Here is an 18630-nt window from a genome sequence, read left to right as displayed (position 1 = left end):
GGGAAATGAGAAATGGCGCGAGAGGGGGGAGACGAGGGAGAAGCAAAAGAAATGAAAAGGACATGAAGAAATATGGGGATGAGAGAAACAGGAAAAAGAGACTAGACAAAAAGCCATGAAGAATGGACCAAATGTAACAAAGAGCACTTCTGAAAATCGGGCCAATCTGATCAGGGCAGTTGACACGTTCTGAGACATTTAGGAACAGATATCCACTTCTGTGGCAGGAAAGCACTCAGAACCATGCTCATTAAATGAGTATCACTTCTCTGCAGTAGCACTCGTTCCCACGTGTTGGACAGAAAGGCTAGTTGAAGCGCGTCTCCCTCTTCCAGGTTGGTGTTGAGGGTGAGCCCCCAAGGGTTTCTGTGGCATCGGGAGCACGGCCACACCCTTAGTCTCATATCCTTTGCTTTGAAAACGAAAACACAGCGGACGGCAGTCATAATGTCCAGATCTGTTTCTCTGAAAGCCCCATGAGGGATTGAGGAATTTCCTTTCATCAAAGACAGCCCTAGAACAGTTCTGTGACACACACAGATACAAACTTGAGTGCGCGAACACACACACACACACGCACACACACTCGCAGATATGAATAATATGAATATGAATAATAATGTGCATGTACATGGACAGACACTCCAACAAACATGGATGCACAGGCGCATGGACACATGCTAACACATATACACACACACACACACACACACACACACATGCACACACACACAGGAAAAGGGACAGGGACTGGGACTGGGACACAGACACACACACATACACACATATTTCTGGAAAATTCTATTTTCTTCCCCGAAATCAGGCTAGTGCAACCGGAAGTCAGTGTGGAGTCTGTCACAGGCTTAGAGAAACACAATATTATCCCAGAGTTCATCCTGGAATATGTCCATATAAGGCACACCAAAACAAGCCGTACATTCCCATGAGGACAGGCTACATCGCAGGGTCGCAGTACTGCAGTATGAACCCCGTTCACTGCCCAGAATTAAACACTGTCATCATGTGCATCTTTTATCAGTATCCACACACACATGACTCATGCTTCCAAATAAGTACCCACAATGCGCCTCCGCTCTCGGTTAATGTCTCCATAAACCTGAGTGCGGGAGAGGCGGAACAAGTGCTGAGTCACAGCCATTCAATGGACCAGCAATCACAAATTCTGTACGACCACCTGTCCACTGGCCTGACCCAGCCCAAACTGTTCAAAATCCACCCCCGCCCCACACCCCCCCTCTCTCCCTTAAGGCTTCAGGCAAGCTGCATATGAAACATAAACAGTAGAAAAGCTGTATTTTCAGACACTGAGTTTCCATGGCAGCATGAGCTACCTCCCCTTTGCTAACAGCCTCTCCATTTTCCGATCAGCAGAAGAGGTAGGACCTGCCAGGAGACAGATTCCCCTGAAGACTCGGCACCAGGCTGCTCCACAGTAAAGGCATGCGGGATGCCCCCTGGTGGAGATACATAGCTCTGTGCTGCCGGTACAAGGACATGCAACAAGACTTGGTAAATACACAAACTGAAATCTGGCAGTTTCCTTATGGCCTGTGGCACGTCCATATGCAAGGTGGCTGTGAGACATGCGTGCCTATAAGAGATCACAGAGAATGCCCGGGAGTGCACCATTCCCTGCTAACCTCAGGAGCACTCGCTACCTGAGGAGAATGTCAAAAGATGCCTGAAGCCATCTCTCTCACCACAGTATTAATGTGTCACCCACGCACATTACGTAAGATCTGAAATTAAAAAACGCTCACTTTGATGCGCGGGTAAGACACTAACCTTGACACACAAATCCATCCCCAAAGATCATTTTTGAACACCAAAGTAATTGGTTGATGGACGCAGAGTTGCGACTCGGACAGACTGCTGTGCGACCACCGGCCTGCGTTTCGATTTGGGGAGATTTAGCCGTTAAGCGCTGTTGCTCAGCCTCGATTCTACTTCACACCTACCGACGAGGCGAAGGTAGCGGTGGCGTGTTTGCGCTGCCTTGCTGAAGGCCAGTCTCACCTTGTAGTCATAGCGACAGTGCGCCTGCCACTTCGCTGGCTGTAATGTGCCGATGACTCAGAGAGTGCGAATTGAAAAGCATGGCTCCCGATGGCGCGTCTCCCAGCGACTGCTCTCCCCTCGCCACAGCGCAGGCTCAACGCAGACTGCGAGAAATGGGACTGCTGGTAGCACTGGGCCAGTCTAAAGCCACCGGGTTCTTGCGACTGAATGACACAAGGGCGGCTCCGAACCCCTTTCACACGCAGCCCGTTCTCTCTGGCTGATGATGTCACATTACCTAACAGCGAGCATCAAAGGCCAGGAGGAAGAGAAAGGATCAGTTCATCTCTGGGAAGGAAGCGGACCGTGGGAGGACGACAACAAAATTATTAAACGTAGAGTTTATGTACGAGAGCAAACCACTGCGTTTGTCAGAGATAAAGAGAGTGAAAGAGAGTGCAGGTGCCTGTGTACCTCTTTGTATGAGCGTATGAATTTATAACATACATGACATCAAAATTGGCTTCAAATTACATTTAAGCCCAGTACTGTAGCACCATTCTGCATTTATACATTACAAAAACATGGAGCAACAATCTGTGATGTGGAATGAGAGCTGGGAGGGGAGAGGGAGGGTGAGCAGGAGAAGAGGAGGCAGAAATAGAAGGGGGGAGAATGTAAGGGATGGATGGGGCGATGGCTTCCTCTCTGCGGAAGTTCAAAAGGGCTTTATGAGGGCTGGTTATGTCTGTGGTGCCTTTGAAAGATGCCCACGTGTGACAGACTATTCGCCCACCGTGAAGGTAGGCGGAGGACTCACCTGGATTAAAGTGCGAAGGGACTCCACGTAGGACTGTTCCGTGTCGAGAAGGGTCATCATGACATGTCTTCTCATATCCTGTAATGGACAAACATAAAAGTAAGGACATGCCTCACCACACACATACAAGAACACTCTAAACACTCATGTTACACAAACAAAAAGACATTTGCTTCCAATAGACACAGAAGCAGAAACATACGCATGTGACTGCAACACACACGCACACACACACACACATGCTACTATTACTGTTTACTCGGCTTATATCAAAAGAGTATCTTTTTTCCATTTCAATTATAGCCAAGTATAGTGCATATAGCTTCTATATTCTTTTACAATAATATTACAGTACTTTATACATGGTTTTTAGGCTCCTCTTCTTAACATTAAAGAAAGAATTCTGGTTAAAAACAATTCTTTATTTTCATTAAACATTAGCAGGTGTAATCAATCATCTCAAGTCAAATACATGAGCAATGAAAAATGTTTTAAAATTCCCGACTGACAACACAAAATACATGACGGTATTGTGTTTTAGCTTTAGGTATTGTGTTGTGTTTTGTAGAGCTGCTTAGAGAGGGCTGTGCCCTGGAAAGTCCCCAGGCCCTCTTCTAATCTAATTACAAATGACAACGAGCTAAAAGCACAGTGATGTAGGCTTAAAATGATCATGGGAATCAAACCCGAAACATCTCACAAAGCCAACTTCCTGACAGTCACTAACACTTAGCGATTCATATTGTCTAGGGTGTAGTAATGTTTATTACCTGGAGAAGGCATTTCATTGGTGCAGGTGTGTTTGCGTTAGAGACTCAGCAGTGCAATAAAGATTTTGATTTACAGAGCACGGGGCTGCTGGGAGCACAAAAGGTCTTCACAGCAATAGGCATCCATTTTCCAGCCCTCCCACCGCTCTATCAAGCACAGTTCTGTAATATTATCAATAGCTTTCCTTAGCAGGGAGAGCATTTTTATTTTATCCTTCCTAAACTTAGAACTAAAAATAAACCACCACCAGGAAAAAAAACCCAATACAGAATTCCAAATTTAGTGGTGCCTTGTTTTCCTCTGTTCCCTCTGTCTCAGTTGGAGGGTACAGACTTTTCCTCCAGTGACAAAATGACAACCCCCAAGAGGAGCAGTTATTGGGGTAGGTAGGGGGTAGGAATGCACCTCCGGCATGGGTAAGCTCTATTTCCGTCCCTGACTTTCCTGTTTTTGCTGCTACCAAATGCTACATAAGCTTCAGGGGACCTGCTGCCTGCCCAGATTCATACTTGATGCAGGACACTAAGGGCCCCATAACTTCAGCTGTGAGTCTTTTCAGTCTGGTATAAACCAGGACTGGTTCGCCAGTCCACAGAAATCATACTTTTATAGTGGCCATAGATCATAGATCGGCATGTTGAAATGGCAATGACTCAACTTCAAAGTATATCTTTGCACAGAATTTGTGTTTACAGTATTTGTCAAGAATGGCTGAATATCATTTATTGATTGGACAGTAATGGTGTGATGGAGCAAACATTTAACAGAAGCACCCAAGTTAGAATATCAAACCTTGATTTCTGACATCACCTTAACATAAAAGTTACTTATAAAAATGTTTCTATTGTTTCTATTTCCATAAGCTTTTCTTATAGATATTAACAGTTCAACACGACTGTTAAAAGAGTAACAGGCAAAGATGGGTACAGTTGCCATGAAGCCTTTCATGTGGACGGTGTCAAGGCTACAGAGCAGAGGGAAGAACTAGAATACCCATAAACCCTTTCACCATGGGTAATACAAAAGCCTACTATAATGACAATAAGGCAGAGGTGTACTGCATTCCACCAGCCCTTGGAAACAACAAGCTCTTATTTGAGATGTGAGGTCATGAAGTACTCGTCTGTCCACATCTTCTATCCACGTTCCTTCTAGTGGTGACTAAATAAAACAATGCTGAATTCACAGTCAAATGCGTAGTTGATCAGCCGAGGTCCCTACTGTAAGGGGAAATAGAAAGAGAGAGACGAAGCTGACAGGAAGTATCACTATGACCGCTCTAACTGGGATGACTTCAGTGGTGGGAGAGAGATCAATATATGAGTATTGGGTACCCTACAGTACCCTACTGTAACTATTGTAACTATTGGGACAGTAACACAATTTTTGTTGTTTTGGCTCAGCACTCCAGCACATTGGATTAGAAATAAAACTGTGAATATGAGGTTAAAGTTAAGATTATCAACTTTAATTTGAGGGTATTTGCATCCATATGCGGTGAACTGTGTAGGAATTACAGCCCTTTTTATGCATAGTTCCTCAATTTAAGGGTGACCAAATGTAATTGGACAATTGACCGTGCAGCTGTTTCTTGGCCAGCTGTGTGCCGTTGCATCATTAATTCATGCACAAGAAAGCTAGCAACAGGCAACTTTGATTCCAGGTGTGGCATTTGCAATCGGAGTCTGTTATTGTTGTCTCTCAACATGCGGACCAAAGAAGTGTCAATGCTAGTAAAGTAGACCAACATGAGGCTGTGAAATCAGAATAAATAGATCCGAGAAATAGCCAAAACAATAGGGTGTGTCTAATGCTGTGTTCACAAAGATCATGGTAGACAGCAGACAGCAAACTGGATGGCATTACAGTGGACGAGAGCTCAGCAGAAAATTTTCAAAGGGCCACAAAGAATGCCATCAATGGCAACGACAGATGGCACTTGCCACTGAAGTTAAAAATTATTTAACTCCTTACCTTTATATTTAACGAAATTACAAACCAGATGTGACACAACACAACCAAACAACATGGAAAATGATAAATTAATGTTGTTGCCTTTTTCCCAAAATAGATATGGAGCTATACTATAAGCAATCCTCCTTTTCATATCCATGTTGAAAATAGTCTGTATTATAGGACTTTCACCAAGCAACATCACCACAGCAAAGTATATTGTATTTGCTTCCACGCCATCCCGCCTTTTTTCTCCTGTGTAGTCCCAAAAGTACTGTTCTACCATCTACTGTATGTATGAACTGTTTGATATGTTGTTATGAATCAAGAATGCACCGTTCAGCAATAGCAAACAACCCAGTAGACCACAGAACAGAAGGCTGTAGTGGATGACCAAAGAATACTTCCATTTGTGAAGAAAATCCCTTTTTAACTGTCAAACAGATCGAAAACACTCTCCAGGATGTAGCCATAGACATGTAAAAGACTAAAGAGAACACTACACCAGCATAACCTTCGAGGGTTCACCGCAAGATGCAAACCACTGGCAAGTTTCTAGAACAGAACTGGAACTGGCTCATTTGTCTTCATTAATGATGTGACCACTCACAGCAACAGCAGTATGAATTCTGAAGTATACGGAAATATCTGCTCAATCCAACCGAATGCCTCAAAACTCATTGGACGGCGATTCACCTTGAAGCAGGACAATGACCACAAAGATACTGCTAAAACAACCAAGGAGTTTTTCAGGGTCAAAATGTGGAATGTTCTTTACTGGCCAAGCCAATCACCTGACCTGAATCCAACTGCCCATGTGTTTCACGTGCTGAAGACAGGACTGAAGGCAAAAAACTCCCAAAAACAAGGAACTGAAAATAAGCAAAGAATATGAAATCAAGTACCAAATATGACCACATTTTTATTTTTTATTTAAGATTATGTCAATCTGTGCAATTACTTTTGGTCCCTCTAAAATGGGGAAACTATGCATAAAAAGGGCTGTAATTCCTACACAGTTCACTGCATATGGATGTAGAAACCCCCCAAATAAATTTGTCAGTCCGCACTTTAACATTATATTCACTGTTTTTTTCAAACCCAATATGCTGTAGAACAGAGCAAAAAAAAAAAAAACTGAAATTGCGTCACTGTCCCAAATACCCAAGCATTTAACTGTACATTATTTTCAATTGTGTGACCCTTTAATGCCATGCTACCTCAATAGTACTATCATATAGACCATATAACAACAAGGCACTTATGTCATTCATTATAAATAGGTTGTTTCTGAAGAGGGGGATTATATCTGGAGAAAAGCACTCATATGTAATATGATGAAAGGAATCAAGCTAATTTCCCAGCCTACTATATGAAATACATTTGTAATAGTGTTTACATAACTCAACAAGGTGCTTTGTGAAGTTATATTACTTATGATACATAAGGCTAATCTAAAATAGGTGTATAGGACATAATTCAAATATAAACATATTAAGCTTGACTGTATTAGTACCATTTTCTCATAAAAACGAGGTCAGAGAGAGCCAACCAGGAAACATGCGGTCCATGAACTAAAAACGAGTATTTTCAAATATACAATATACACACACGTCTGTAGCTGGCCAATTAAGGTCAGTACTGCTTCAATGACACACACACATAGACAACTACCTTCTAGTACTACTGACCACTCAGAGTAAATGGAATAGAGGTCATAGGCTGCTATGCTCGCCTCTCCCCACAGACACTAGCCCACCACAGCTAGCGGCAAGCGAGTGACGCAAAGAGGCCGTATCACATCTGTTCTTATCGAACTCCATGACACCAAAACTATGGTTTCCAAGAAACCGCTCAAGTACATGGCAAATGATCATTTTCCTGCGATAACTTGGCAGGTGAAAGTGGAATGTGGCAGTTGGGTGCAGAGGAAGAGCTGGAAAGGTCAGACTGACACAGACAGTAAACAGTGTGCTGTACGCTCGGACTGTATCACACACATTCAACCTTTTGCACTGTGTGTACACTCTCACACACGTGTGTGCGCACAATACACACACACACACACACAGTGCCTGTAACACTGTGCACAAACTGCACACATGCTCACCCACACAGTGTGTAACCATGCACCGGTATGCCACACATAAAAACAGTATATTTATCTCCATCTGAACATACACATCACGCCTTAACTCTTACACACTGAATGCAATGCAACCTTACCACTACCACTTCCACAAATTAGTGAAAATTGTGTTTAATCTAAAGAAGGCAGCTTGAGAATGGAAAAGTATCAACATTTACCATTTGTCATAGTTAAAAAACCCCATCTTTTTAAGAAAGCATGTATTTTCATTATTTCAACCATTGGAGATTTTCTTAGGGCAGGACAGCTGAAACAATGCAACACAATGTCAGGTGGTTCTCCTAGAGTGGTTGCTTATCACTCTAAAGACCCCCAAATATTATTTTATCCCACTTCAAGCGACGACTGAAGAATCTCCTCTTCAGGCTGCACCTCTCCCCATCCCTCCCCACCTCCCTGTAAATGACTGTAAGCTTAGGGTTGTAACTAGGTAGCTGTTTTGTAGGTGACTTAGTTAATGCACCTGTCTTAACTACTACTTGTATTTTTGCATAGACTGCGTTGTTGCTGTTCTCGTTTGTGTTAGTGTTAAACAGTTTAACCTTCAGGGTCCAAGTTGAACTATGCGGTTGTTCCCTGCACTTGGACCGGTACTTCTCTCTAGGGTTTTCGTCATACTCGTTCCTGGTTATGGTTATACACTTTGTTGTACATCGCTCTGGATAAGAGCGTCTGCCAAATGCCTGTAATGTAATGTAATGTAAAGACTCCAACTCCCCTCTATATGAGAAGTCTCTACCTTCACGTATTGATTGCTTCTCTGAGGGTAGATGACAGATGAAGCCATCCTGGTCTGAAATTTACCTTGAAGTCTACAGATAAGACTCACAGTCCAAAGTTTGTGCACTAGGAAAATAATTTCAACATGTACACAGTTCAAACATTTCAATGTCTAATCTGATCAGCCTTACAATAAAACCATTTGTTGATTAGCTCCCTAACACACATAACATACATTTTTCAGTTCTGTATAAAAAACACTAAAGATGATAATCAAAATAGCATGTTTTAAAACTTAATTAGCAAGCCATCAGCACTACTTTGACTAAACTAATTTTCACATTATCTAAATGGTTCTATCAGCATCAGTAATTGAGTAATGTCTGTCATAGGTTGGTCAGCTATCTGGACCAAGTCCCACTGCATAGCCCACAAATTATCAGGTTCACAGATAATGTTTCAGAATTCAGTCAAAAACAATGGCAATGACAAAAACACAAGAACATTCTAATTATACTCATATTGAATAAAGCTCCCATATGAGCAAACCCCCATATGAAAATAACAGGTAATCAATGACAGACCGACACGTACACACGACCAAGACAAGACAAAGGCTGATCGGGTAAATGGGAGGAAGAATAATTGGTGTTTCGAAACTTGTTGAACTTGGTGCCCCCTTACGCGTGAAGACATAATACACTTACACAAAGCCAGATTCTCATTCTGAGACACAAAAACCTTGTTTTGGAGGCAAGAACCCCCAAATATTATTTTATTAAAGCCCCTGCCGTTCACTGTAAATGTGAAACAAAGAGCTGTAAGATGGAAAACCTTTTCTCTTTATTTGCCAGGTGCTCTGGGGTAAGCCTTCATATTACAAGTAAATATGATGACTACTGCAGCCAGTCATTTTGGGAGAAACACCGCATATGAGCCTTTTTCATATGATTAATGAAATAAAAAATAAAAAAACCTTCCTCCACAAAGACAGGAAACAAAAATCCATCTGCCATTGAGATCCCATTAAACCTTTCCATTACTCGTTGATTAATTCAATGAAAGCAATTAATCTAAATTCATGGTGGCTAGCTAACAACAGGTTATTACTGATAAGTAGAAGCACCATGGAAAAATTAAAACGTGTCTAATTTTTTGAATGCCCTGTGGCTTACTCTTCTCCAAAGCACGGTTTTGTCCAACTGATGTGAAACGCTATAATGATGATAAGAAAATTAAGCACATTTTCCAGTTTTTCTTTTAACCCAAGTACCTTACAGGAATTGATATTTGAGTTTATTGCCTTGATACAGCAGCACAGAGCTGACTAACGTTTGCAGGGTACCTTTTAGGTAAAGAACACGGAAAGTGTGCTACTCTTTTCTCAATGGACGGTAGCCCAGTGAATGAAAGAGGCCTTTTCCCAGACAAGAAAGCTTGTTCTTTTGTCTTTTCAATGAGTTCATATTGGATTATGGTCATTCTGAGAAAGGTCCCCATAAAGTCACAAACATAAGAGCTGTAACAGGAAGAATGTCAATGGCAATTGTTTCACTGAGGTAATGCGTAGAGAATTGCAACTTTATCAGCACTATGGACAAATGCAGGATTGAAATGAAAGGTCACACACATCACAAGCATGGCTAAATGGTTAGGGCAGCTGTTTTTCACAAATAACTGCTGTGGATTGGGTTTAAAGCCAAGCATTTAACTGTTTGCCCATTTAGATGGGAGGCTGTGGTAACTACAGTGAATCTGGTGCTTTTCCTGTTGGGCTGAGAGGGCCTAGATCATTAAGATACAAGAGATTGAAGCTGAGGAAGAGGACCTCACACGTGTTTTTCCCTGTTATATAACCTGCTCTGATCAAATTCAAACTACCCCCCAAAGAGCAGCAAACACAATTGATATCATATTTATCTTCCCATTCATCTTACAATACATCATATTCTCAATGCCCAAGTTCAAGATTTTGGCAAATACATCACCCCCCAAATGCTACAGATCACTACTCAAGTATGCTCCTCAAAACATGTTTAATGTTGGCACAGCAAGCATTACATCAATATTCTAAATGCATTTTCCTAGAAAACTGATGACCATTTTAGAAGGGAAATTCAATATCAAATATTACCCTTTATGCAGAACAGCAGTGTCTCATCTGGGATCTGAACAGACTTCAGGCTGAGGCCAGCACTCTCACCTGTACACCACAGAATTGGCTGTTTGTGCAATCTTTCCATTATGAGAGTGTCTGAGCAGCAAAAGTGTTCCATCTGAAATGCCATCCAGACCTGGGCCTATTCAAAAACGACTCAATTTTTCGCACCAATAGGACTAAATGACAAGGTATTCCAAGCATGCACAGTGGGATTTTTCTGTTTTTGATGTTTTGGCTGCAGGGTTGGGAGTGGATTAGATCATATCCCATTGTTCTCTCTCTTATGAGACTGATAGAGATCTAATTTCCCTTTAAATGCAAAAATGCTGGCTGCGTGCTCAAGTTGGTGAGAAACCTTGCCAATGTTTACAATACCTACTCACGGTAGCTTTGCGCGTCACTGGACAGACACGCTGGATTTGGAAACAAAAACCATCAGCAACTATCAGTCTGTCAATGTTTCTGATCTAGTACGGCATAGCCCCGTTCACAGAATTGACCAATTATATTACAAATACAATTACACAGACATCAGCTTTCTAGAAAAGAAAAAGCACAAATGGCTATTTGATAGTCCGAAAGCAGCTAAACCATCAGCAAATGGCACTACAGACTGGGTTGAATATATGAGCAGTGCGACATATCAGGCATGTCAGCACTGCTTTGGGCAGAAAATAATGCCCCGGCAGTAAAGGAAGGCTGGGAGAGCAAAAAGAAGAGAAGGTAAACTGATCAAAAATACAGAGGCTAGTTGCCTAGCACCTGCGTCCGAGAGTTCCTCCACCCACCCTTACTTCACGTTGTCATCCACCCCCGGCCCTGACGCTTTCTTTCGGTGACAGACCCTGACAACGGCACTGCAGCAACAGTGCCTGTACTCATAACACCCCCCCCCCCCAACTCACTCCTCCTCCTCCTCTCCCTGGTAGCCCACCCACACTGCAGAGAAATCTGTTGTGTTGCCTGATTCACTCCGGACTCCCCGCAGGAGGGATTCGCGGCTGTGGTTGGAAACACGATCGGCCATTACACCATAGGCATCTGTCAAGATTATGCAAGACTAACAGTGCCACAGCGAGGGCAGACAGTGTTTTTTTGTGTGTGGGTTTGTGTGTGTGTGTGAGAGAAACTGTAGCACACACTCAATAACAATCAATAGTGGACTCTCCACTGCCCCCAACCACACACACGCACACAAACGCACACTGACACACACTCACATGCATGCACACACACTTGTCCACCACACATGATTAACCCATTGTAGCCATAGCAGGGAATGCACGTCGTGCTGGGTGTAAATGGGCAGAATGGCTAATGCCCACTGGGTCCCATGCCGATGCGTGCACGACCACAATGCCTGGCAATAGCAAACGGAACTGGGCACCCCTGTTATTTCATCCTACATTCCTCTGCATGCCTGGATTTCCCGACATTGGGCCGATTCTCAGGAGACCAAAGCAAACACAGAAAATCCCCGAAGCATTCCAGGCACGAGAAACTGCTATTTTCACCAGCATATGAGCTGTGCTCACACTGCAAACTCACACGATAACCTAACGATGATGTAACAAAGCAACAATGTCCACCATTTGGATCTGTCCCTGTGCTGCTGGGGAGACTGAGGTGACCAATATCATTTCAAAACAATAAAAGCACTCTGGCTGAGGTACAGCACTGACAAATGGAACCTGATCCAAGAAGAAAGAGGTCATGCACTCAGTTGAGACCAAATAACATTTGCTATTATTTTCTCAAAAACATTCAAGAGCGTCAAACATTCAAGAGCATCAATTCAAGAGCATCAAACATTCAAGTAGATTTGAATGCACAAATGCTACAGGATCTCACAACTGTCATGATGTACTTGTTCACACAATAAATGGGAAAGGCAGATAGAAACAACACCTCATACTGCATTTCCCACAAATTGCCCTCCTCCAAATCCACAGCCACAAGATTTTGCTCTTTTGAGCGGGAGAAAAAAAGACAATACTGCTATAAGAGAACAGACATAGAGGAAGACATGGGGGGGGGGGGTGGTGTCTGTTCTCAGAGCGTCTGTGACAGGAGTCGTCACAGCATCGTCACACCCCACCCCTCACCCCCCTGCCCGACTGCCAAGCAGAAGCGCACTTGTTGCTGGGTGTGAAGGAAGACAGCGGTAATCGCTGCCCGCCGCGCTCTGCAGAGTTAATGCTCTTACTGACAGAGCAGGGACCTGCCCCTTCATCCCTGGGTCTTCCTCAGCAGACACGGAAAGATTAGCGGAGATTACAGTCTGTGTCCAGGGTCACGGTGACGCCGAGGAACGCACAGACACTGCACCCGCCCAGCTGCCCGTCGCCCATGGCAGCAGTGCTTTCAGTGTCAGGTTCGCATGCACACGCACCGACAAAAATATAACCACACAACACGGCTACGCAGCAATGCCGATGAGACGACCGCTCTGCATGCACCTTCCCTCCATACGCAGAAAGGGCACACGGCTTTCAGACGTCTCCCTAACAACAGTGCCCTGCGCAGCTTAATGACACTGTTTAAAGAAACGGAGGGATGGGGAGAGTGTTCCTGTGGCAGGGTGGGGGAAAAGAGTGATAGATGAATGAACACATTCACAGCCGTGTGCTGCCCAGCCTAATTCAATTAAGCAAATGACCATTCAGAGGTAACCTGCACCCTGGTAAGAGACTCTAAGGAGTCTCCAGGAGATGAGGGGAGAGAGAGTAGCGCTTTCTCGTTAGTCAAAGTCCTGACTGTACAGGAGGCTCACCATGCTACAGCGTGTCAGTGGTGACATCTCCACATGGTGCTGAAACATCTCTGAAGGACCAAATAAGAAACAAGAACAACAGCCTGCACACCTACATCACACCTTCCACCCATTCCTCCTTCCGTCACAGGTCTCTGTATGTTTATTTACCACAGCTGAAACAACACTCATCTCTCGACGGTGGACACAGAGGTGGTTCTTTCTCCTTTCATACCTAGATGTCTCCTGCACACACAGTCCTTCTCAACGGAAATTGTAAGATTGGGCCCTGCCACAGAATGACACAGAATGTTTTGGTTGGGAAACCCCGAGGAGGGGCAGAGACGGACAGAAAGAAAAGACAAACCAGACGGAAACACGGACAGCGCGCACTACCTCGCCGGCGGTCGCGGGGTTCCCGTTGGCCTCGGCGGCGACCCTGTCCTGCGGCTCCTCCCCCACGCCCCCGTCATCGCTCGCGCTCTCGCCGTTCTCCTGCATCTCCTCCAGAGCGATGGTGAACTGAGCGAGGGTCCGCACCATCTGCAGCATGCGGGACGCGCCCAGTGTGTCGCCCGACACGCGTGCCCCCCGCGGAAAATCAGCCCCGACCGTCCCCCGCCGACCCTCCCCGTCAACCCCCCGCCACCGCCACCAAATCCAATAATGGTTCCGCTTCCACTCGTCAGCCTTCCACCCCCCACCCCCCTGCCTCAAATCTCTGAGGCTGTCTGGGGGAGCGAATGTGCTCCTCTCCGGGGCTCCAGGCGCGCTTTCCTCCTGTTCCCCTGAGCAGCCTCCTGATGCCTGCGCCGTCTCCGCCAGGTACTGCTGCGACTGATGCACAGTCTGTAATGAGAAGCAGTGAGCTGGGGAAGAGGCTCCAGCCAGCCAGCCAGACTCAACCAATCGATAGCAGATCCTGATCCCAGGCAGAGCGAGCCACTCAGGCAGCCGACACCAACGCTGCACTGCAGGGCCAGGGGAAGGGGAAGAGGAGGGGGGAGTGGGTCTCCACGGCAACAGAGAGGCGGCACTCCGCCGAGTCAGCCGGCTGAACACATGCCCGCTCGACGCACGCGTAGACAAAAGCAGAGCCGCAGAGCCCAGAACACTGGGAAGACCCAAAACACAAGAGTTCCGACTGCTCTTTTAAGAGGTGCCGAGAGAACATACACTGGCCTTTGAAAATGAACAAACACTACAAGCAAACACTCAAGACTACTGCAGCTTCTCTCTCAACAAGCTTAATTGACTGCATCGTGGAAGGATCAGAACTGGGCCTAGTGGGAGGAGGCAGAGGCGTGGCCACAGCTAATGAAGATGGCCTGCACTGGTGAGAGTGGCAAACACCTTTGCGAATGTTCTCTCAGTGAAGGTAAGCCCTGCACAGAGAAGGGGGGAGGGGCAACTACAGGAAGCAGCAGGGGGAGGCAGAGGGGAGATGATAAGAAGTCCCTCCCAGAGACAGTGGCTGCGGGGAGTGGAGGAGATGCGCAGCCCTACTTCTGGGCCGTACGCTGGAATATCACAGACAGCATACAGGAGAAGGTCCGCTTCAATGACCTGGAGGACCCCCCTTCCTCACACTGCTCTACCCAAACAAGCTCATTACCGACAGGGAAGGTGGAGGTCGAGGAATGCTAACTGCTAAACTCTGATGAGAGGTAGGCAAGAACTTACTGCAGCTCAGGGAGGGCCGCCTTGCGATCTACTCTTGGCCAGACTGCCAGGGCCTTGCTACATCACTTACAGGCCACAGGCTGCACTGGGAGTCTTCCCCAGGGTTTCCATTCACTGACTATGACAGTGGCGAACACCTGCTCCACACGCAACCGCATTAAGAGCCGGCTGGAATGAGTCTGCCAACGATGGCTGTCCTCCCTGCTGGCACTTTCCATCCAGAGTGAACTCCACGAGGAGATCAAGGCCCAGAATAAACTAGCAGTCTGCAGCTAGCAGTCACTTTGTGAAGAAAAACTGCAGGATGAAGGTTTTATGAATGCCACAATACAGTTGGTCCAGGGGCATCCATTTTGCTTTTGACTGATGTCCACACAACATTATGAAATCGTGAGCACTGGCAGTAAGAGAGGCAGAGCATATCTGTTCTACTTAACAATGCTACTGCTTTATGCCATTTGTCACTGCAGTTTAAAAAAATATCTTTAAGCTCATTACATGCCCTTTATCTTTCTGTCTATATTCAAGGTATTAAAAGTATAAACATTATACTATTTTTCATGCAAGTATCAATCCTAGCATTCAGGTGACTGCTGTAAGAGCTAAGGTCTTTACCGTGGTCAGGAATACAGACACCAACATCTGCATTTCTTCCTTTTGTACAATTAGTAATGCTGCAGAGCTAATCCACAATCACCAAGAAACCAGGTATGCATTATTAACAAGGTTTTGCTGTGGCTTTCATGTTGTTCATGTGGAACTGTGGAAGTAGAACAGAGTGATCGACAGACACACTAAAACAGTATAATGCATGCGCATGTTTTTATTTCCCTGTATTTTCATAACAGTTACTTCTCTCTTCTAAAAGTCCTCAGACAATGGTAGTATGCATTCCCTGTACATCATCCTTTTACTATTTTTGTGTAGAACAATATATATGTAGCTAAGTAAAAACAACATGGAACCGCCAGTTTTGTCGCTAATTTGCCACAAGCAATGTTACATTGGAGCATTACAAGGAATTTCCATTTCCTATTCCTTTTAGAAGTCCAGACCACTGTCCATAAAGCTGCCATTAAGCAGAAAGGTATGCATTATTCAGGAGTTTCCTGTTGTTGCATTCATGTCTTGTCTCAGGATAGAGTTAAACCTCTTTAACAGAGGAAAAAAAAATTCTTTCTTTAGAGTCAGTGTGCTATTCCAGTCAGTTATGGAGGGAGGTAGGTGTTATCACCATGGAGCTGCTCATTCAGAATGAATCTGCGGCTCCTCTGTTTTCTGCCTGGCAAAATCGACATTATAACGCAAGACTGACATCAAAGAAAAATAAACCTTGGTTTTGTTCGATTTGTTTGGTTCAAGAAGTAGCTACTTGACTATGTGAACCATTCATAAAGCAGGAAGGCAAGCCAACCCTGTGGTACCTGAATGAGAGAAACTTCCATTGAGTGGAGTTTAGAGAGAAACTCCCATTCAACTTGATATAATTAGAGGAATGTTTTCCTGAAATTATAGAGCTACGGGGGGTAGATTGGTCTGCATTGTGCTTGCTGTAGTCAGCTGGCTGTGAGGCAGTGCAGATAATTAAATTGATTTTAGGTTTTAATCCTAAATGGTACCTCACACCCCTCTGCTTCTCCATGGTGGGGTGGTTCTATATGAGAGCGATTAACTCGCATGACAAGAACATTATGAAACCCAAACCCATATAAGATCATGAGAGCCAATCCCTGAAACAAAACTTTAAAAAACAACAACTGCTAACATTAGCTAGTGTCATGCACTTGGAATTTTCAAGGAAACCACTGGCAGACAGCTATTCATATATAGCACCCACTTCCTTACTGTAATGAATAGATTAAAACTGCAAGCATAGACCCTGTAATCAAGTCTGCGGGGTTACAATGAAAGATGCAATGCGATGCACAATAATACAATCCAGTCGTAATGTAATTCACGTTTTTCTCAGGTTCTGAGCATTTCAGATGATGAAGTCTCTACCACATGGGAGCCCATGTGTTTGAGATGCACAGCTCAGCATGATATCGACCGTGTCCAGCTCAGCCAAACACGCCCATTCTAGTGATGCTATTTCTATTGCCTGGCCCTATGCCTCACGGAAGATCAGAGAAGAGAAAGAGGTAAATCAGGGAGAGAAATAGGACACTTTCATCCCTGTTGCCATGGTGGCAGGATGTTGCAAAACGCAGACCAGTGGGCCCCCGGGGCCTGTGCGCGCCCCCCGATTGGGACGCACTGACGCATGAGAAGCGTGTGTGGGGCCTCCACGCGGTGCTTCGACCAACATCAAAGGGAAGACACCTGCAGCCGCGGCATCAAAGGGTGAAAGTGTCGAGAAGACAAAGCCATCACAAATTTTGCCTTTCTGTTTAAGCTTATTTAAATATTTGTATAAGTTGCTTTAATAATGTTCGTAAATTTCTGTTTCTGTGAACATATTTTTTAAATAATAAATCTCTGTGTATCTCAGTTATTCTCTCTCTTGTGCCCTTCTGTAGAAAAGGAAATGCTCTTTTCCCACATCACAGGCTCGTTGGTTTCTGCTCTGGTAAGCACACACATCTCTTACGCCGCAGCAGACTGCTTGTGATGGACGCAGGGAATCTGCCAGCACACGTGTCTCACCCCTGAACCACACTCATTTAGTTTTCTTCATCCTTCTCCCCCTCTCCTGTCTTATCCCAACACATTCATCCTTTTCCCCTCTCGCCTGTCTTATCCCAACACATTCATCCTTCTCCCCTCTCGCCTGTCTTATCCCAACACATTCATCCTTCTCCCCTCCCCTGCCCCAACACATCCATCCTTCTCCTCTCTACTCACAAACCTGGCTGTCTGTACTCTCCTCACACACCACAAAAAAGCCCCAGTCCATCTCCCTCTGTCACCCACACCCCCCATATTTAATGTGTGACTCCAGGAGTGAAGCAGTCATGCCAAGGTTCAACAAGGCTGTGAAGAGACTGCACTGAATGTGGAATAACTGGAGTAATGGATGGATATGTAAAGGTTTGTTTCAGTCCCTCTCGGTCTCTCTCTCCCTCCTCCTCCTTCGCTCCATTTAATTTTCCTCCATGCCGTTTGTTCACCTCTCTGAGACAATGCTCTGCCTGCCGAACCTATTGAGGGCCAGTAAATCACTAGGGTCACGACCTGGGAAGTACTTGTCAGGAGGCGCAGTGCCGTCAGCTGTCTACCGGCTGAGATTTAAGGGGCCAGGAGGAGAGGGGAAAGTAGGTAAGGAGGAGAAGAGGAGGTGGAGGGGAGAAGAGGACATCAAGAAAGTAAAAGGCAAGATATATTATAAACAAGATCATGTGGATTTCGCATTTAGTCCAAGGATACAAAAGGGGACTAAGAAGTGCTTTGTAAGATATTTGGAAGAAAGCTTGGCTCCCATCCCCAACGTGTGTGCATGCAAAGCTGAAAATACACAGGACAATGAGCCAATATAGTACAATATGATTGGCAGAACATAAAAATCATTCCATGGACAGGGAACAAACAGAACAGAACAAAGCCTTAACAGAGCATCTGTTTTAACGGATAATACTGGAAATGCCAGAAATGGCAGAAATGTA

The 18630-nt window shown here is 44.9% G+C and overlaps 1 protein-coding gene and 1 long non-coding RNA gene across 2 annotated transcripts in view; one reads left to right on the top strand and one right to left on the bottom strand.

Annotated features, from left to right (window-relative positions):
• The window catches only part of LOC118209711 (rho guanine nucleotide exchange factor 17-like), an 84568-nt gene that overhangs the window by 21314 nt on the left and 44624 nt on the right, over window positions 1-18630 (bottom strand). The window contains exon 2 of the mRNA XM_035385280.1: window positions 2840-2917. Within this exon, the coding sequence (XP_035241171.1) occupies window positions 2840-2917 (78 nt within the window). The remainder of the gene's footprint in view (window positions 1-2839; window positions 2918-18630) is intronic.
• On the top strand, window positions 14388-16262 carry LOC118209712. Its single transcript, XR_004761752.1, has 2 exons — window positions 14388-15012; window positions 15698-16262. It is a non-coding gene; the product is annotated as an uncharacterized LOC118209712 (long non-coding RNA).

The sequence above is a fragment of the Anguilla anguilla genome, chromosome 12 (assembly GCF_013347855.1).
Source record: "Anguilla anguilla isolate fAngAng1 chromosome 12, fAngAng1.pri, whole genome shotgun sequence".
Taxonomy (NCBI): domain Eukaryota; kingdom Metazoa; phylum Chordata; class Actinopteri; order Anguilliformes; family Anguillidae; genus Anguilla; species Anguilla anguilla.
This window is presented reverse-complemented; position numbering and strand designations above follow the sequence as displayed.